Raw genomic sequence first — 18,482 nt, forward strand, 5'->3', positions numbered from 1 at the left:
ACAATCAGAGACACCGAGACACCTCGCAAGCCACAATCTCCAGCATTAACAGAGTAAACAGAGCAAACAAGGTAATCAGCATAGACCTGCCCTTCACACCGGGCTTCAGTAAGCTGCATTCTCACGCTCACCATCGGATATTCATCACAACCGTCGAAGCACCGCGCGCACAGGCACCTCTGCGGCCCTCTCTCCTGCTACTCAATATACTCAGAGACTCCCCGACTCACCCTCCCGCTGTCCTTTGCCATTTCACGTCCTAGCTAGGACTGGCTTGCTCTTAGCGTAGCCCTCTCGAGAGCACGTAATTGTCAACAAGCCTTGCATGCCACACGTCATGTCCAAGCGCAGTATTACTACCTCCACTAACCACCCTAGCTTTAGAATGAATGTGTCTGCTTCACCCTCTTACGTTCTTCCATATTCTCCCACTCCATCTTTCGCAATCCGCACAGTGTTCTCCATCTGTTTCAAATCTCGATTTCTACTCACATCTCACTCCCACCTCAAAACTCTAACGAAACCCTACAGATAGACTTTTGACTAATTAATGACTAATGCTGATGCAGCTTCTTTAGTCATAATTTCGCACGCTTTTCTTGTTTCTGCGCGTCGTTGGTGATTTCCTACTCTTTAGTTTACTTCCGTGATTGTTTGCCACGCATCGACTGTCGCGCAATTGTGATTTCTTTTGTCGTTGAGAGATCTGGAAAGAAGACGGATCTGCAATAATGAGTGTCCTTGCGAATCTGCGCGACACTAGTCGGCTGTTGGAATGCGATGCGCTGGATTACGACCTCGAATCATCATCATCGTCATCAACAGCAGCTTCGTCGTCGGCAATTGCTCAGTCGCAAAAGCCACAGATAAGCAAACCGGTCGACGAGGTATCTCAGGATGAGCTTGTCAAGCAGCTTGAAGGCATTTTTCTCTCTCCTCCCGTTTCATTCTCTGATCAATGGCTCAATCTTCTCCAAACGTATCGACTCTACTTTATTGTTTTTATAAACGCGTTTTTGCTAACTAGTCTCCAGACCGCCATCAATGCCATACGACACTCTCTACCACGAGCTATTTGACATCCCATCCAGCCAAACACGATCAACCACGCACTTCATCCGCGCCGGCCTTGACGGCCGCATAGTCGACTACGAAGAGCGAACAAGCGCACATCCGCTCGACACCGACAGTGCCAAAAACTCGAGCTCGTTCACGCGCGCGCCGGCTGCGAAAGCAGATTTTGTCCGCGGCCGAGCAGGGTTCGTGCCGTTCACGCCCGGAGGATTGGATCCCTCGATCGCGACTTCGGCGGCGTCGATCGCGGGTATCGGAGGAGCCGGGATCGTGAGGCACGATGAGCACGGTTTGTTGAACACTGCACCGGGACTGCCTAGAGGACTTAATATCGCTACTGCTCCAGAGTTTAAGGAACGAATTATCGATCTGGAGGAGTCTTATGACAACGACTCGGCCGAGATCATCATCGACGACTCCGCAACTCCAGCTCCACAGCGCGTCATCGCCGACCCAGTTACGGGTGCCACAATCGAAGTCAACGACTCTGTGAACCGCGACCTGATTGATGATCTGCTGCCGACCGAAAGCATAAAGTCACTGCTGGAGTCACCCTATGGCCGCGCTGGGGATTCGCGCAACCCGCGAGGCAAAGAATGGGCGCATGTAGTTGACGTCAACACCGACATTGTCAACTTCTCAGAGCTTGTGCCTAAAATGGCACGTGAATGGCCTTTCGAGCTTGACAATTTTCAGAAAGAGGCGGTTTACCATCTCGAGCAAGGCGACAGTGTGTTTGTTGCTGCGCACACTTCGGCGGGAAAGACCGTCGTTGCTGAGTACGCAATTGCAATGGCTAACCGGAATATGACTAAAGCAATCTACACATCCCCCATCAAAGCTTTGAGTAATCAAAAGTTCCGTGATTTTAGACATACCTTTGACGACGTCGGCATTCTCACCGGTGATGTCCAGATTAATCCCCAGGGTAGCTGCGTGATTATGACTACCGAGATCTTGCGCAGTATGCTCTACAAAGGCGCAGATTTGATCCGTGATGTTGAGTTTGTCATTTTTGATGAGGTGCACTACGTCAACGATGTCGAGCGCGGCGTGGTATGGGAAGAAGTCATCATCATGCTTCCGGACCACGTCAAGCTGATCCTGCTGTCAGCCACCGTTCCAAACACGCTTGAGTTTGCGAGCTGGGTCGGCCGCACAAAGAAGAAAGACATCTATGTGATTTCGACTCCGAAACGCCCTATCCCGCTCGAGCACTATCTATGGGCCAAGAACCAGATGTTCAAAATTGTTGACGCAAACAAGAAATTTCTCATGGAAGGCTGGTCGGATGCTGATCGCGCCGTCAACCCAGTAAAGGAGACTAATCCCTCGCAGTCGCAGCAACAGCAGAATAGTGCTCGAGGCGGTAGGGGTGGGGCCAGTGGTCGTGGAAATCGCGGCGGCTCTTCGGCTGTGAGCAATGCGCGTGTAGGCCGTGGTGGTTATGGTGGCCGCGGTGGGTCAGGCGCTGGCAACAGAGGCGGGAAGTGGCCGAACAATAACTTTGACAAGACTATGTGGCTGCGTATGGTGCAGACACTGTACAAGATGAAGTTACAGCCGGTAGTCATATTTGTATTTTCCAAGAAGCGCTGTGAAGAGTACGCCAACTCGTTATCCGGAGTCGACTACTGCAACGCCAGCGAACGAGCGCAGATCCACATATTTATTGAAAATGCCGTCAGTCGGCTTCGCAAGGAAGACCAGACTCTGCCGCAAATTATGAGGATGAGAGAGCTTATGTCGCGGGGAATTGCGGTCCATCATGGTGGGTTACTGCCGATTGTTAAAGAGGCTGTGGAGATTCTGTTTTCAAAGTCGCTGGTCAAAGTGCTTTTCGCCACTGAGACCTTTTCTATGGTATGTCTTGCCGATTTTCCTGTTTGCACTATTTTTTTATATAGCTAATTGTTTTCTTTCAGGGCTTGAATCTGCCAACAAGAACGGTTGTCTTTTCTGGAACGCGAAAGCACGACGGTCGTTCATTCCGAGACTTGCTCCCGGGAGAATATACCCAGATGGCAGGCCGAGCAGGTCGTCGCGGTCTCGACACGATCGGAACTGTGATCATTGCGTTTCCGGGGACCGAGACGCCGAACGTGCATTCGTTGAACCAGATGATTCTAGGCCCGCCGACCAAACTGCAGAGTCAGTTCCGTCTGACGTACAACATGATTCTCAATCTTCTGCGGGTAGAAGCCTTGAAGGTAGAGGAGATGATCAAGCGGTCGTTCAACGAAAACGCATCGCAGCAGATGATTCCTGAGCACGAGAAAAACGTCAAGCAGTCGGAAGCGACGCTGCGAAACTTCAAGCGCGAAGAATGCGATATCTGTGACGCAGACCTGCAGGAGTGCCATGACCTGCTGATAGAGATTCGCGAATTGGTGCCCAAGATGATCGAGGCGAACTGTAAAGATGCGGTGTTTCGCAGGACTGTGGATCGTCGCCTCGCTGTGGTGCAGACCGAGGACTCGTCTAGGACGGTCTGTGTGATTATGGGCGTCAACACTCTTCGTCAGACGTTCCGCTGCTACGGACTGTTTCCGAAGGGTGGAGCTAGACGGACGAAGCAAAAGGTCGAGACCGATCTTTTGCCGTGTATTCCGGAGCTGAGTAAGGTCTTTTCGTTGAATAAGAGTGGCGAATTTGAGAAATGGGCGCTCGTTGAGCGTGATATCCCATTTTCAGCTGTCGAATGTATCACAGTCAACAGTACAGACGTAAGAATTTCCGCTACATAGCTTATGTTTGTCCACTCGATTGGTCGGCTAACATCTCTTTTCTTGTCTTCAGATCAATCTAGACGATCTCGTACGCAAAGAACGCACAGCAATCACAAAGTTGAGAGAATTTTTGCAAAATGCAATGAGAGGGCCACTTCCAGTTCCGAAACTGAAGCTGGGTAAGCGAGGAGGCAGCAAGAATCTCGCGGCTCCGGATTACGAGAGCCGGTACAAAGAGCTACGAGAACAGGTTGCGGGGTTCAAGTGTCTTGCCTGCAAGGATTTTGTTAAACACGTGAGTCGATGTTCATTTTCTACAGCAGTCAATACGGCGAGCTAATTTTTTGTCATTGTGTTAGTTTGCGATGATTCACGAAGAGTCACTGCTGAAGCAAAATATTCTTGAGCTCAAGCAAGCGATTTCGGACCAAAATTTGGAACTACTGCCGGAATACGAGCAGCGAATTGAGGTTCTCAAAGATCTCGGGTTTATTGACGATGGTCTGAATGTCGAGCTGAAGGGACGCGTGGCTTGCGATGTAAGCGATGATTTCTTTTCTTACTTTTGTTAGAGATATATGTCAGCTAACACTGTTGATTTAGATCAACTCTGGCCACGAGCTGATTATCACGGAGCTTATTCTGGAGAATTTCCTGGCTGACTACGAGCCTGAGGAGATCGTTGCTCTTCTATCATGCTTTGTTTTCCAGGAAAAATCTGCGACGACTGAGACCACAATCACGCCTCGCTTGGACGAGGGTAAGGCGAAGATCCTAGAGATAGCCACGCGGGTGAACGAGGTGCAGGAGGCACATCAGGTAGTGATCCCCGAGGAGATGGTCTTTGATCCGCAGAATGCTCAGCAGCGGTTCGGACTGATGGAAGTTGTGTACGAATGGGCGCGCGGCATGCCGTTTAGCCAGATCATAGGTTTGACAGACGTGCTTGAGGGAACGATCGTGCATGCAATCACGCGGTTGGACGAGGTTTGTCGAGAAGTGAAGACGGCGGCGAGGATCATTGGCGACCCGTCTTTGCACGCGAAGATGGAACTCTCGCAGGAGAAAATCAAGCGGGACATTGTATTTTGCACGAGTCTGTACTTGTGAGCTGTGCCTGCTCATTGCTTTTAAAATATATCTAGGAATGCATATTTACATCACAAAATTTCTCGCTGGCCATGATCTCGATAGGTCTTTTTCAGGGGTTGTGCGGCGCAGGGCGTCTGCTCGTGGACTATGAGAGTCTGTGACTTGTTTTCTCGGTAGTTAAGGCTCGATAGCATTTTGTCCTGAGTACTTTTCAGGACTGATCTATAATAGTTGCGTATATGTCTCTTATTTTATGAAAGATGCGTAACGTCGTCAGGAGGAGCCGAAGAAGTCCAAGTCTCGAGTGCTATGAAACGGTAGCGACCTCTTTGCCAGCCAATAGGCTTCGGCACTCTCCGCATCAAGAATGTAGGCGATCCTGAAGGACGCGTCTTCAAGCATATTCTCAGTGAAAAAAAGAGGCCGAACCCAGACTACTACGTGGCAGCCCGTCTGAGGTGGTTTCTTTTGTTGCCCGAGCGCCCCCTTTGCTTTAACGATCCCTAATCAATCAAATAAAACTGCGTCAGCGAGCAGAGGGAAATAAAAAAAGTAATATACCACACCAAACCCTTACTAATATGTAACCGCAACCTTCGCTCTCCAAGATCCCCTGCTGGCAAATAATATTTTTTTTTTTTTTCAACCATCAACTAACCACGAAATCATTTTTCTGGTATTCCAATAAGTTTTTTGGCGTATTTCAGATTCAACGCGAATTCAGCTTTTGCGCATTTTCAGGCTGTCGGAGAGAAAAAGTCATAGATTTGGGCTAATCGGGAAAAACTTTGAGCAGCGGAAACAGTGCGCCCTCTCGACAGACGACGGATTTTGAAGGGAGACTTTTTTGACCAGGAACCGGTTTTTCGTTCTCTCTCGTTGATCAACCGCACAACGCACTTTCTCACCTCCACCAGACGAAAGAGCAGCCACGAAAGAGTGTCTGGTGCGAATTGTTGTTAATTGGCTTGCCTTGTTACGCATTTTTATGATCTCGAATTAGCATTGTGGGTGCATTGGTTTCTACAGAGCAAACCTAAGGAATCATCTCGCAGAGAAACAGAAAAATACTTCAACTAGATCGAAGATGGACGTCAATGGACTGCATCAGTGCTTTGCGTCCACGCTAGATGCTGATATCAACATTCGACGACATGCGGAGCTGCAGCTCGGTGAGGTATGTTGGGCTTGTGCTTTCCGTCTTATCTCGTGATGCTGCCAGGCACTTCGAGTCGCTGTCTGCTGTCAAATCAGGCGTTCATGATGGCCGACATCTTTACTGACTCTTTTTGTAATTATAGGCGAGCGCTGCTCCTGGTTTCATTGGAGCCTGTCTTGATATCGTCCAGTCACAGCCTTTCGGAACGGTTCAGATTTCAGGTGAGTCTTTCCGCTGCAACAAATCCATACCGTCAAATCGCTAATGCTCCCCGCCTCTCTTTCCTTACAGCTGCCGTTTATTTAAAAAACAAGGTGATCAAGAACTGGGAATTCAAGGAACTCAAGACAAGTGCCATCGCCGAAGACGAGAAACCCGGCTTCCGAGAACGATTGATTCCGGCAATCATTTCCGCTCCCCCGCAGACTCAGCAGCATCTGATCCAGATCCTGAACCGCGTCATCACCTACGACTATCCTGCGAAATGGCCGACCTTTTTGGATCACATGATGCAGCTCCTGCATTCGCAGGACGTCAAGCATATCCACACCGGCCTGATATGCCTCAGCGAGGTCTCGAACGCTTTCCGATGGAGAAACCATGAGGCTAGATTACAGCTCGATCCGGTGTTGGAGGGTGCGTTCCCGCGCGCAGTGGAGATTGGCAGAAGCATTCTTGAAGAGAATAGTGTTATTGCTGGAGATATGATGCGTCTGATCATGAAGAGTTACCGATCCGCCATCTACGTAAGCATTTTATACCATCACTCATCTCGTCGCTGTAAAGTTTTGACTGCTAATCTCGTTACATTTAGCTTGAATTGTCGCCTCGCCTGCAGGACCAGAACTCGTTACTCCAATGGGGAAACCTCTTCCTACAGGTCGTAGGCAAGGAACTCCCAGCGGAAGCAGTGCCTGAAGACGAAGATGACAGAGAGCAAAACCAGTGGTGGAAGGCAAAGAAATGGGCGCACCGCGACCTTAACCTGCTTTTCTCCAAGTGAGTGCTTTCCTTCGTTTTATGCTGATGAGAACTAGAATCTGACGTTATAAATAGGTACGGCGACCCCAATCTTCTTACCGATTCAATGGCCGAGTACAAGGAGTTCGCCAAGACGTTTGCAGCGAACTTCGCCCCCGAGATTCTCAAAGCGTATCTCCTCCAGATCGAGAAGTGGGCCGGCAAGACTCTCTGGCTCAGCAAGCCGGTTATTAATTCGGTTGTCGAGTACTTTGACCAGTGTATTCGAACCAAGAGCACCTGGGATATTCTCAAGCCCCACGTCGACAGCTTGGTTGCGCACGTCATCTTCCCTCTGTTGTGTCTGTCGACTGAAGATATGGAGTTGTTTGAAGATGATCCGGTTGAATATATTCACAAGCGATTGGATATCTTTGACGAGAACCCGACTCCGGATGTCACTGCGACCAACTTTTTGATCACACTGGCGGAGCGCCGACGAAAGTCAACGTTCAACAACATTCTCTCATTCATCAACGGCGTCGTGGTGGCTCAGGAGGCTAACGTCAATGATGAAACACTTGCCAGACAGAAAGAAGGTGCGCTGCGAATGATGGGCTCCTTGTCCCACATCATCTTGGGCAAGAAGAGTCCTGTTGCGGGAATGATGGAGTCTTTCTTCGTCGCGCACATCTTCCACGATTTCCAGAGTCCCTTTGGCTTCTTGCGTGTCCGTGCATGTGAGCTTTTGAACAGGTTCTCAGACGCCGAGTTCAAGGATCCCAACAACATCAGCATAATCTACTCAAACATAGCAGCGTGCCTGAACGACAAGCACCTGCCCGTGCAAATTGAGGCCGCGCTCGCGCTGCAGCCCCTGGCGCGCCATGAATCGATCCGCAACGCGCTGTCGCAAAATATCAAGGCGGTGATGGCGAAGCTGATGGAGCTTACGAAGAAGATCGATATGGACCCGTTGATTGGCGTGATGGAGGATTTCGTCGACATGTTTTCCGAGCAGCTTGCGCCGTTTGCGGTTGAGCTTGCGGAGCAGCTGCGCGACCAGTTCCTGCGGATCCTGAGCGAGATCATCGAGAAGCAAAACGTTGATCCCGATCAGTATGAGGAAGCCGATCTCAGCGACTTTGACGAGAAGATCATGGCCGCGCTTGGCATTATCAACACGCTGGGCACTTTGCTGCTCAGCTTGGATAACTCTCCAGAGTTGGTTATCCAGATCGAGCACGCAATCACTCCAGTGGTGTCGGCGGTGCTGGAGAGCAAGGAGATGGATATGTATGGCGAGATTTTCGAGCTCATCGATTCCAGCAGCTACTGTCTCAAGCGCATCACGCCCAACCTGTGGGGTCTGTTTGGACTGATCCACAGCTCATTCAAGGACTCGGTCGACTATTTCGACGAGCTTCTTCCCGCGCTTGAGAACTACGTCACCTACGGCGCCGAGGAGATGAAGACGAACCCGAATTACGTCGCCGCGATGGTCGATATCGTCAACACCGTCTTCTTGAGCGATGACAGACTGGGCGTTAACGACCGCACTGATGCGTGCAGACTGATACAGACGCTACTTCTGCACATCAAGGAGGGTATGAACAGTTACCTGCCATTCTTCATCGGTCTGGCGATGGACAGACTCGGCCGAATCGCGAACGACTCGGATCTGAAGAACAAGACGTACTTTGTCAGCTTGCTGGAGGTCGTCATCAACTGCATCTACTGCAACCCGGTGTTGACGTTCAGCTACCTCGAGGAAAGCGGGCAGACTGCCAACTTCTTTAACCTGTGGTTCAGCAACATTGCAAGCCTCAGCCGGGTTCATGACAAGCGTCTGTCTGCGATGGCTATCCTGTCCATCCTCGTTCTGCCCGAGGCCAGCGTGCCAGAGTCGATCCGACCTGGTCTGCCGCAGCTTCTTCATGGCCTGCTACAGATTCTGCAGAGTCTGCCCGCGGCGCTTGAGAAGCGTGAAAAGCTGACGAAGGAGTTTGAAGGTGAGGGCTTGAACAATTTCTACGACTATAGCAATCTCAACACCGGCGACTGGGACGACGAAGATGACGACGAGGCTACTGAGGAAAACGGCACGGATGAGTACGTCAACTTTCTGAGCAAAGAGGCGCTGCGTCTGCAGCAGAAGCAGAACGAGTTTGTGGAGGAGGAAGAGTACGAGGACGAGCCGCTGGAGGAAGAGACGCTGTACGAGTCGCCGCTCGACAGGATCAACGTCTACATCGTCTTCCGCGACGTGTTTTTGTCGTTGCAGCAAGATCCTGCGAAGAACGAGGTGCTCGCGAGAGAGTTCTCGGCCGAAGAACGTACAGTGGTCGAATCAATCATGCAGCAGGCATACAAAGACGAAGCGGACTTGGCTCAGGCTCAAGCTGCCCAGCAGCAGCAGCAGCCGCAAGCTTAGTTAGTTTTGAAAAACTACATTCCAAAAACACATATATGATGCATTCCCCCTTCTCTTGGAAGAGAAAGACCTAATGACACTCTTTCTCTGAATGACCCTTTATTTTCATCCTTGTTTTTTGTTTGATTTTCCCTTGCGCTGCTATGTCGTTCCGACGACATTTTTAAAATTCACTTTTCATTAGTTTTTTTTTCATGTTTTTTATTTATATAGTTCGATTGAGTAACGTTTGGGAGCTAAGTACGAAGGCGAGCGAGTGGTGAAAGAGGAAAATTGTTATTGTCCAGATCTTTTTTTTTATATATATTTTTGTCACATTCTTTTTACTATTTCTGCAATATACGTATCACGTTTACTGTTTGTGATGACTCAGTCACTAGTAGCTGAAATAACGAAGAGATCGCGTTAGACATATATCGTCAATTTGCTCTTTTACGTATTATAGCTCTACGATAGCTCCTGTTGGAGTATAGCTGGATATCGAATCTCATTAAAATGGTATCTGTAGACGACGAATGCCATTACTTCACAAAAAGGGCCAGATATTTTACAGGTCGTCTCGTACACATATATATAATCACCCATAAGAGTAGCACTAAGCTATCAGAAAAACAAATCGCAAGTTACCAGTAAAACGAGTGAAAAGTGGCAATATAAAGAGTGAACGCGCATCATAGATCCTCAAAACTCCGCCAACTTTCGCGGACAAGTTCCCACTGCTCCGTGCTCTGATCGCCGATGCCTCCGATTTTCGCGTTACCGTTCCCGCCGTTGGTGGCACCTCCGGCAAGGGTAGCTGGCGCCTTGCGTTGAAAGTCCTTTCGTTCTCGGATCGCGTATTTTTCAAGCATGCCTTCGACTGTCCATATTATGACGATCGCGTCGTCAGAGGCCCAGCCGAGAATGCCGCGGCCGATACGCTCGTCTGAGATGCGAGTGGAGACGAAACTCCATTCGCCAGAAAAGTAGCGAGGCAGGAGCGGAACTTTTGAGAGGATGTGCCGCCGGTTGCTAGAGCCGGAGAGGGGGGAGGTGTCGAAGATGTGGAGGGTGTCCTTGTCGGAGAGAAGAGCGAGACGGTTAGATGAAGGCGAGAAGGATAGTGAGTGGATCACGGCGCGGTCGATTCCGCGACGGAACTCGTGCAGCAGCGAGGTGTTTGCGGTCGAGTGGATGCGAATGATGGTGCCAGTCTCTGACGCGGAGGCAATCAATGAGCCGTCGTGGCTCACGGCCAGACATTTGATTTTCCCTTTGTGCGCACGCACGATTGAGACTAGGTTGCGGTCCTGGCCCTGTGGCGATAGATCAACGATCTGGATATGGCCCTCGGTGATACCAGGGAACACGAGCTGATTGTTTTGCATCGCACAGATGCCGGTGGGGTTGTCGATTGTCTCGTAGACTGAGAGACGCACTGGCGGAGACGAGAATATGTAGACGTAAATCTTGCTGCGGAGACAGACGACGATGCGCGTGCGCGAGAGGAGGACTTGCAGGACGGGTGAGAGAAACTCGAGCGAGAGCGCGGCGATGTTTTTCAGATCGTCCCATATTATGACCTGTGGTTATGGAGCATTGCGCAGAGGTTAGAATGAAGTGAAATACGATCTGGGATTGAGGAGATGGACGGATCATACCTTGTTCTGTGGATACTTTGGAGTACGCCCGCCGCCGACTAAGGCCAGGTAGTTTGTACGGTGGAGCATCTGCACGATCCCGATTCCGCCGTCGGCGAACTCTAGCAATCACAACAAGCAATCAGTCTAAGCACAAACACATACAAATACAAGCAATCAAAAGTGCCTACCTCGCTTTACCCGCCGCTCCATGGGGTCAGTGTTGAAGACCTGGAAGCCGTGCTCGTGACCGACAGCAAAACATTCCTGATCCTGGTTAAAGGAGGCGCAGAGGAGACGGTGCCGCGAGGACGCGTTTGCGTTGAGAGGTTTATGCAAATTCATAACAGAGCCAATCCAGAAGAAGCTCACAGCGGTAGAGCGTGAGACGAATGAGGAGAACGGGGATGGAGCAGGCTGTGGGGAAAGGGGGAGGAGAAGGGCGAAGATGCGGAAGTGTGAACACGGGCAGCAAACAGAGTTTGGGTGCGTTGGGACTTTGTTTGCGTCGCGTCGACGTCGTCATAACACTGAAGCAAACATATTCGATATTCTGCAATTCAATGTCTGGCATCTGGAGCTCTCTTCTGGACTCGGCATCGTCTGCGAAGAGTGTTCCTACCCGCACTTTGCTGCTGATTGGTGCGTGTATGTTTTTCAGATTGAGACTGTTCTGGGGGCTAACTTGGCGCTATAGGAGGGACCGCGCAGTGCCAGCGCGACTTTATAAATCAGCTGGTGCAGTCTGTCAATAACGATCTGTATGCTATACAAGGATCGTATTCTGCAGTGAAAAATGATTACGCTATTGGTTATCTCTACATTGATGTGTACGATCGGGAACAGGAGGGTGCGTCGCGTTCTACATACCGTCCGTAGACGAGGAAGCTAACAAGATTCACAGAACTAATAATACGGCTGCACATCTACACAGTATCAAAACTACACGAATCATACGCTAATCTACTGGTCAATATTCTGAACCGAGAAGAAACGACCTTTGAGAGTCTTTTTGTTACCATTCTGTGCGACTGGACAGAGCCTCGTCGGTGGATCAGAGATATCGCGCAGACCATACTATTTCTGCGCAACGACGTCATCTCGAAAATTGACCAAGAGAAATTTTCTGGAGGCCTAGCTAGATGTAAGGGTATACTGTCTATCTGCTTGACTTGACACATGTGTCTGATATCTTCTATCTGATCTAGGCTCTGAGCGATACAACAAACTAGCCAACACGTCATTTACCGACTCGTTTCAGCTTCTGGCCGGCAACTCAAGTACAATAGAGGTACCTTTAGGAAAAGGCGAGTTTGATGCGCCTTTAGGGATTCAGTTTATGGTTGCGGTCATGAACTCAGAAAGGACAGAGGTTCTTGAACGGCAGTTTGGCCGGAAGGACGACGAGTTTGATTTCATACAGCAGTTTCTGCGGACGATATTACTTAAACGTGAGTTTAGTCATGCTAGTTTTGGAGAGTATTGTCTGACAGGAGAATGATATAGATGGCGCGTCGCTGATATACCTGTCGTCTGATTCGAAAACTCTCTTTCCGCTGCTATTCTACCTACTCTCTCCGTCGATTACGGTGGAGCACTCGAGAGACTATCTAAAAGAAGCAGCGCAGTTTGTGAAACCAAATGTGATTCAGCGAGACGCGGTGCTGATTCCGTCAGGGTGGGACTCGTGGTCCAAGATCCTAGTCATCAAAGAGGACTTTGATGTCGAAGGAGTGTCGAGTAGTTGGCAGAGCGAGGTGCTGGCCGAGGACGGAGACGTGGACGCGCTGATAGAGGTCTTCGAGGAGGTTGTGCATGCGTTCGGCGCCGCGGTGTCGTCCACGAAGGAGGTGCAGAAGGCAGCTGCCGCGCTCGAGGTCGAGAGTGTGCCGACGCAGCAGTTTCTGCGCGAGTGCCTGGCCGAGCTGAGCAGCGTCGAACTAAACGAGTAAGAATAAACAAGCATTACATAATCCTACCCTAAGCCCAAAGTAGATAGGGTACGGGCTTGTACGATCGTGCTGAGAGCTGCGCAGGGACCGAAGCTGCCGGGCAGCGCTCGCTTTATCATCCGTCACCAAGTTTTCCTCTTTTTTTTTCTTTTACCTCTCCGAGTGTCTCCACGGCCTTTCTTCTCCGTGTCTTTTTCTTCTCCCTACACCCTTTTTTATTATAGGCCGATCTGCAATCATAATTCAAAATGGGTATGTTCTTCTGCTGCTTCTTATCGACTGTCTTTGCTCCGTCAATCGGCGCTGCTTTCTCCTGGGCATGGGGCTAACAAATTTTTTTTGTAGTTAACTTCACCGTCGACGTATGTAGCTCCTCTTCTTTCCGACCCCAAACATGAGATCTGCTTCTGGATATTCTATGCCGGAGCTCTACAATGCTCATCCTTCTTCTCTGCCGTCGAACAGAGTACTGACATTCGCTGTAGCAAATTCGTGCCCTTATGGACAAGGTCACCAATGTCCGGAATATGTCCGTCATTGCCCATGGTACGTGTCAAGCTCATTGCTCTTTTCAAAAGCGGCAGATTCTGCTATTCCTTCAGCGAGTGTCTTTTTGTCGTTCTTCTCCATCTTTTCGTTGAAAACCGGACGCAAAAAGACACCTTCGTGATCGCTGATCTTGAATCTCCGATCGGTTTTAGCAGAGCCGCTGCCCAAAAAATTTGCCTACTCCGCACACATTACTAATCCCGCTTCCCACAGTCGACCACGGCAAGTCCACCCTCACCGACTCTCTCGTCCAGAGAGCTGGTATTATCTCGGCTGCTAAGGTTAGTTCTTTGTTTCTTCCTCTTTGTTCTGCATTGGGACCTTGTGGGCTGACTTCTCATTACCTATAGGCTGGTGAGGCTCGTTTCACCGATACTCGCAAGGATGAGCAGGACCGTGGTATCACCATCAAGTCCACTGCCATCTCGCTTTACGCTGAGATGACCGACGACGATGTCGCCGACATCAAGCAGAAGACCCAGGGAAACAACTTCTTGATCAACTTGATTGACTCGCCCGGTCACGTTGACTTCTCGTCTGAGGTCACTGCCGCTCTCCGTGTCACCGACGGTGCTCTCGTCGTCGTTGACTGCGTTGAGGGTGTCTGTGTCCAGACCGAGACTGTCCTGCGTCAGGCCCTTGGTGAGCGCATCAAGCCTGTCTGTATCATCAACAAGGTCGACCGTGCTCTTCTCGAGCTCCAGGTCACCAAGGAGGACTTGTACCAGTCTTTCTCGCGTACCGTTGAGTCCGTCAACGTCATCATCGCCACCTACTACGACAAGGCTCTCGGTGACGTCCAGGTCTACCCCGAGAAGGGTACCATTGCCTTCGGCTCTGGTCTCCACGGATGGGCTTTCACGGTCCGTCAGTTCGCTATGCGTTACTCCAAGAAGTTCGGTGTCGACCGTTCCAAGATGATGGAGCGTCTTTGGGGAGACAACTACTTCAACCCTGCCACCAAGAAGTGGACCAAGACCGGCACTGACGCCAAGGGCAAGCCCCTCGAGCGTGCTTTCAACATGTTCATCTTGGACCCCATCTTCCGCATCTTCGATGCCATCATGAACTTCAAGAAGGACCAGATCCCCGTCCTTTTGGAGAAGCTTGAGATCCACCTCAAGGGTGATGAGCTTGAGCTCGAGGGCAAGGCCCTCCTCAAGGTTGTCATGCGCAAGTTCTTGCCCGCTGCCGATGCCCTGATGGAGATGATGGTTCTCCACCTTCCTTCGCCCGTCACTGCCCAGGCCTACCGTGCCTCGTCTCTCTACGAGGGACCTGACGACGATGAGTGCGCTATTGCCATCCGCGACTGTGACCCTAAGGGACCCCTTATGCTTTACGTCTCGAAGATGGTTCCCACTTCCGACAAGGGTCGTTTCTACGCTTTCGGTCGTGTCTTTGCTGGTACTGTCCGCTCTGGCATGAAGGTCCGTATCCAGGGCCCCAACTACGTTCCTGGCAAGAAGGAGGACCTTTTCATCAAGGCTATCCAGCGTACCGTTCTTATGATGGGACGTTTCGTCGAGCCCATTGACGATGTTCCTGCCGGTAACATTGTCGGTCTTGTTGGTGTTGACCAGTTTTTGCTCAAGTCTGGTACTTTGACCACCTCCGAGACTGCCCACAACTTGAAGGTCATGAAGTTCTCTGTGTCGCCTGTCGTCCAGGTCGCTGTTGAGGTCAAGAACGCCAACGACCTGCCCAAGCTTGTTGAGGGTCTTAAGCGTCTGTCCAAGTCCGACCCTTGCGTTCTCTGCATGATGAACGAGTCTGGTGAGCACATTGTTGCTGGTACCGGTGAGCTGCACTTGGAGATTTGCTTGAAGGATCTCGAGGAGGACCATGCTGGTGTTCCGTTGAAGATCTCTGAGCCTGTCGTCACCTACCGTGAGACTGTTAGCGCGGAGTCGAGCATGACTGCTCTGTCCAAGTCGCCCAACAAGCACAACCGTATCTTTGTTAAGGCTGCTCCTCTTGATGAGGAGGTCAGTCTTGCTATTGAGAGCGGCAAGATTTCTCCCCGTGAGGATTTCAAGATCCGTGCTCGTCTGCTTGCTGATGAGTTCGGCTGGGATGTTACCGATGGTCGTAAGATCTGGTGTTTCGGTCCCGACGGAACTGGCCCTAACTTGGTTGTTGACCAGACCAAGGCCGTTCAGTACCTTAACGAGATCAAGGATTCGGTTGTTGCCGGATTCCAGTGGGCTTCCAAGGAGGGTCCTATCTTTGGCGAGAACTTGCGTGGTGTTCGTGTCAACATTCTCGATGTTGTGTTGCACGCTGATGCTATTCACCGTGGAGGTGGTCAGATCATTCCTACCATGCGTCGTGTTGTGTACGCGTCGACTCTGCTTGCTGAGCCGCGTATCCAGGAGCCCGTTTTCTTGGTTGAGATCCAGTGCCCTGAGAACGCTATTGGTGGAATTTACTCTGTTTTGAACAGAAAGCGTGGACAGGTTCTGTCTGAGGAGCAGCGACCGGGAACTCCTTTGTTCACTGTCAAGGCTCACTTGCCTGTGAACGAGTCCTTCGGATTCACCACTATTCTGAGACAGGAGACTGCCGGCCAGGCTTTCCCCCAGATGGTTTTCGACCACTGGCAGACTATGAACGGTTCGCCTTTGGACGTTGCCTCGAAGCCTGGACAGATTGTTACCGAGGCCAGAAAGAGACACGGAATGAAGGAGGTTGTTCCTGGATACGAGGAGTACTACGACAAGTTGTAAGTGTGGTTTAGGTCATGCTTTGTGTTTGTCGGGTATGAATTTCCCAAATCTTGAAATTGTTGTTATTTTTCATTTTCTATTGTGTGTTTTGTGAGGACCTTTTTGAAGAGTAAAAAGATAATTTGAGCTTTTATTCTATGTTCTTTTTTACTTTTTTTAAACAAAAATAAATTTTATCAAAGTTATAGAAGTGTAGTTGTGTATTTACAAAGAGGAAGGAAACGCCGGTAGAGGTATGATACATGAAGAAAGCCAGGACACCGCGCGCCGGTACTATTTTTTAGACGCAGAAGAGGAAGACGAAGCAGTAGCAGAGGAAGAAGGAGGATAAACACAAGAACAAGGAATACGACCAGAAGCTCTCGCCTGCCTTCGATCGTTCTCCTTTGCCCAATACTCTGAGCGATAGAGCTCCCATCCCTCGCGGACATCAGGCGGGAATGGTTTTGGAAGCATGACGAGCTTGACGAGGTCGCCGCCGGGGGGCTTGTAGTGGTAGCAAAAGTAGTGGTAGAAGGGGTGGGATTGGGGGGGAGGGCCGGAGGAGGTGGATGCGGAGGAGGAGGAGCGGCGGCGGCGGGCTGTTGTTGTGGAGGGGGCGGAGGAGGAGGAGGAGGAGGAGGAGGAAGAGGTGGTGGAGGAGGAGGAGGAAGAAGGGGGTAGAGGCCGGTACCAGAACTTGTAGACGGCGAGACGGACGAATCTTGCGGCGAGAGCGGAGGGAGAACGAGCGGGATGAGCGGGGATGAGGACGAGGCGGAGGTTGAACTGGCGGAGGCCTTTGTTTGTGTTTGCGACGAACCTGCGCGGGTGGACGATTGTCTTTGCGTAGAGGCCGGACATGTAGAAGAGCGCGATGGTGACGATGCCGAGGGCGAGCGCGAGCTTGTGCAGCGCGTGGACGTAGGCGTAGACGGACGGGTAGGAGACGGTGCCGTAGTAGAAGTAGGCGGTCCAGAGCAGGAGGAGGGCGAAGAAGGACGCGTACTGGAACCGACGGCGGCGGAGGACGGTGTGTTGGGCGCGGAGGGATTCTTCGAGGATGAGCATGTTGCGGTAGATCTGGGAAGGCGATGCCGGGATGGCGTCGAGCGGATCGCCCTCGCTCTTCATTGTGGTTTGTGATAGAGAAGAAGAGAGGAAGAAGAGCAGCTCTGGTGATATCAAAAAGTGAGGAAGCTGCTGCTGAGGCGGAGGAGATGAGACACGAAGCCCTCGGCGCTGACTGCGGAGAGCCGGCGTTCGTGAATACTTAAAGCCCCGCGTGCGCCCGCTGCCGGTTGTGACGATTTGCAAAGCTGAAGAACGACGACGAACGAAGATTGAAGAAGAGGCCAGCAGCAAATGTCGGACCGCGAGAATTCTTCCGAAGACCTCTCGCTGCCCAAAGGTGTGTTTTGCTGATTGGAGGGGGAGGAGGAGAGGAGAGAGAGAGGAAGAGGAAGAGGAGCTAACTGTCTCTTCACATTCTAGCGACCGTACAGAAAATCGTCTCTGAGATCATTCCATCCGACCTCGTCTTTTCGCGCGACGCCCGCGACGCGCTGATTGAGTGCTGCGTCGAGTTCATCGGTTTGATTTCGACGCAGGCGAACGACATCGCCGAGAACGAGACAAAGAAAACAATCGCGTCCGAGCACGTAATCAAGGCGCTGCAGGAGCTGGGGTTTTCGGATTACATTGAGCCTATTCGGGAGGTTATTCTTGAGCATAAGGAGTCGCAGAAGGTATTATACTACTTTGTGTTGGAGTTGATGGTAGAAGATAGACCGACGTCTAACATCCATACAGCAGGGACGAGAGCGCAAGATCGGCAAGTTCGAGGCATCCGGCATGACAGAAGAAGAGCTGCTGAGAAAACAGGAAGAGCTGTTTGGACTTGCGCGGTCGAAGCTGCAGCACGACGAGGCTTTGTAGGATTATCTCATAGATCTACCTGATGTGTTGACTAGTGGATGTGTTGTTTTGTTATGTTTTGTTTTGTTTATCGATCTTTACTCTTTTGTCTTTGTCATCCGCTGTTCCTCTTTTTCTCTTTCTGCTTTGCTTTCTATAGAACGGACGACTCGGCGTTAATGGTCAATTGTAATTATTCCTCACATTTGTATAAACATCTTCTTCTGCTTCTGCTTCTTCCGCAGACTTGACTCGACTTGATTGACTTGTCGCTTATGTAACCATTATG

The 18,482-nt window shown here is 50.7% G+C and overlaps 7 protein-coding genes across 7 annotated transcripts; 5 read left to right on the top strand and 2 right to left on the bottom strand.

Moving 5' to 3' along the window:
• Positions 1 to 731: 731 nt before the first annotated feature.
• BZA70DRAFT_240920 (NUC185 domain-containing protein) lies at positions 732 to 4,913 on the top strand (the record flags this gene model as incomplete). The annotated part of the gene is made up of 6 exons (XM_064910517.1): positions 732 to 979; positions 1,035 to 2,937; positions 3,000 to 3,800; positions 3,874 to 4,098; positions 4,163 to 4,342; positions 4,407 to 4,913. 6 exons carry the CDS (start codon positions 732 to 734, stop codon positions 4,911 to 4,913), a joined length of 3,864 nt encoding a protein of 1,287 aa, XP_064766660.1.
• A 611-nt stretch (positions 4,914 to 5,524) lies between these two features.
• BZA70DRAFT_70958 (putative nonsense-mediated mRNA decay protein) lies at positions 5,525 to 9,865 on the top strand. Its single transcript, XM_064915341.1, has 5 exons — positions 5,525 to 6,072; positions 6,197 to 6,275; positions 6,346 to 6,800; positions 6,869 to 7,053; positions 7,111 to 9,865. The coding sequence occupies exons 1-5, from the start codon at positions 5,983 to 5,985 to the stop codon at positions 9,446 to 9,448; spliced, it is 3,147 nt and encodes a 1,048-aa protein (XP_064766661.1). The 5' UTR covers positions 5,525 to 5,982; the 3' UTR covers positions 9,449 to 9,865.
• Position 9,866: 1 nt separating this feature from the next.
• Positions 9,867 to 11,528, bottom strand: BZA70DRAFT_70953 (SVP1-like protein 2). The gene is made up of 3 exons (XM_064915340.1): positions 11,259 to 11,528; positions 11,089 to 11,189; positions 9,867 to 11,010 (listed from the first exon to the last, which is right to left on the bottom strand). Exons 1-3 carry the CDS (start codon positions 11,410 to 11,412, stop codon positions 10,120 to 10,122), a joined length of 1,146 nt encoding a protein of 381 aa, XP_064766662.1. The 5' UTR covers positions 11,413 to 11,528; the 3' UTR covers positions 9,867 to 10,119.
• Positions 11,529 to 11,601: 73 nt separating this feature from the next.
• Positions 11,602 to 13,127, top strand: BZA70DRAFT_282960 (dynein light intermediate chain-domain-containing protein). Its single transcript, XM_064913365.1, has 5 exons — positions 11,602 to 11,709; positions 11,765 to 11,917; positions 11,972 to 12,211; positions 12,276 to 12,518; positions 12,574 to 13,127. Exons 1-5 carry the CDS (start codon positions 11,631 to 11,633, stop codon positions 13,017 to 13,019), a joined length of 1,161 nt encoding a protein of 386 aa, XP_064766663.1. The 5' UTR covers positions 11,602 to 11,630; the 3' UTR covers positions 13,020 to 13,127.
• A 52-nt stretch (positions 13,128 to 13,179) lies between these two features.
• BZA70DRAFT_282962 (P-loop containing nucleoside triphosphate hydrolase protein) lies at positions 13,180 to 16,482 on the top strand. Its single transcript, XM_064913366.1, has 5 exons — positions 13,180 to 13,271; positions 13,365 to 13,381; positions 13,505 to 13,565; positions 13,782 to 13,849; positions 13,919 to 16,482. The coding sequence occupies exons 1-5, from the start codon at positions 13,268 to 13,270 to the stop codon at positions 16,295 to 16,297; spliced, it is 2,529 nt and encodes an 842-aa protein (XP_064766664.1). The 5' UTR covers positions 13,180 to 13,267; the 3' UTR covers positions 16,298 to 16,482.
• BZA70DRAFT_282966 (Sporulation/nuclear morphology) lies at positions 16,449 to 17,530 on the bottom strand. The gene has a single exon (XM_064913367.1). It carries the CDS (start codon positions 17,408 to 17,410, stop codon positions 16,571 to 16,573), a length of 840 nt encoding a protein of 279 aa, XP_064766665.1. The 5' UTR covers positions 17,411 to 17,530; the 3' UTR covers positions 16,449 to 16,570.
• Positions 17,531 to 17,576: 46 nt separating this feature from the next.
• Positions 17,577 to 18,481, top strand: BZA70DRAFT_71080 (histone-fold-containing protein). Its single transcript, XM_064915342.1, has 3 exons — positions 17,577 to 17,687; positions 17,771 to 18,024; positions 18,092 to 18,481. The coding sequence occupies exons 1-3, from the start codon at positions 17,642 to 17,644 to the stop codon at positions 18,212 to 18,214; spliced, it is 423 nt and encodes a 140-aa protein (XP_064766666.1). The 5' UTR covers positions 17,577 to 17,641; the 3' UTR covers positions 18,215 to 18,481.
• The last annotated feature ends 1 nt before the right edge of the window (position 18,482 follows it).

Source organism: Myxozyma melibiosi, assembly GCF_037950935.1.
Source record: "Myxozyma melibiosi strain Phaff 52-87 chromosome Unknown BZA70scaffold_11, whole genome shotgun sequence".
Taxonomy (NCBI): Eukaryota; Fungi; Ascomycota; class Lipomycetes; order Lipomycetales; family Lipomycetaceae; genus Myxozyma; species Myxozyma melibiosi.

Coding starts and splice junctions, on each gene's coding strand:
- BZA70DRAFT_282960 (XM_064913365.1), top strand. CDS start 11,631: ATGTCTGGCATCTGGAGCTCTCTTCTGGACTCGGCATCGTCTGCGAAG. Junction 11,710..11,764: donor CCGCACTTTGCTGCTGATTG/GTGCGTGTATGT, acceptor TTGGCGCTATAG/GAGGGACCGCGCAGTGCCAG. Junction 12,519..12,573: donor GCGGACGATATTACTTAAAC/GTGAGTTTAGTC, acceptor AGAATGATATAG/ATGGCGCGTCGCTGATATAC.
- BZA70DRAFT_70953 (XM_064915340.1), bottom strand. CDS start 11,412: ATGAATTTGCATAAACCTCTCAACGCAAACGCGTCCTCGCGGCACCGT. Junction 11,190..11,258: donor GGAGCGGCGGGTAAAGCGAG/GTAGGCACTTTT, acceptor TGTGATTGCTAG/AGTTCGCCGACGGCGGAATC. Junction 11,011..11,088: donor CAAAGTATCCACAGAACAAG/GTATGATCCGTC, acceptor CCATAACCACAG/GTCATAATATGGGACGATCT.
- BZA70DRAFT_282966 (XM_064913367.1), bottom strand. CDS start 17,410: ATGAAGAGCGAGGGCGATCCGCTCGACGCCATCCCGGCATCGCCTTCC.
- BZA70DRAFT_70958 (XM_064915341.1), top strand. CDS start 5,983: ATGGACGTCAATGGACTGCATCAGTGCTTTGCGTCCACGCTAGATGCT. Junction 6,073..6,196: donor CGGAGCTGCAGCTCGGTGAG/GTATGTTGGGCT, acceptor TTGTAATTATAG/GCGAGCGCTGCTCCTGGTTT. Junction 7,054..7,110: donor CTTAACCTGCTTTTCTCCAA/GTGAGTGCTTTC, acceptor CGTTATAAATAG/GTACGGCGACCCCAATCTTC.
- BZA70DRAFT_282962 (XM_064913366.1), top strand. Junction 13,566..13,781: donor TATGTCCGTCATTGCCCATG/GTACGTGTCAAG, acceptor CGCTTCCCACAG/TCGACCACGGCAAGTCCACC. Junction 13,850..13,918: donor GTATTATCTCGGCTGCTAAG/GTTAGTTCTTTG, acceptor CATTACCTATAG/GCTGGTGAGGCTCGTTTCAC.
- BZA70DRAFT_71080 (XM_064915342.1), top strand. CDS start 17,642: ATGTCGGACCGCGAGAATTCTTCCGAAGACCTCTCGCTGCCCAAAG. Junction 17,688..17,770: donor AGACCTCTCGCTGCCCAAAG/GTGTGTTTTGCT, acceptor TTCACATTCTAG/CGACCGTACAGAAAATCGTC. Junction 18,025..18,091: donor AGCATAAGGAGTCGCAGAAG/GTATTATACTAC, acceptor TCCATACAGCAG/GGACGAGAGCGCAAGATCGG.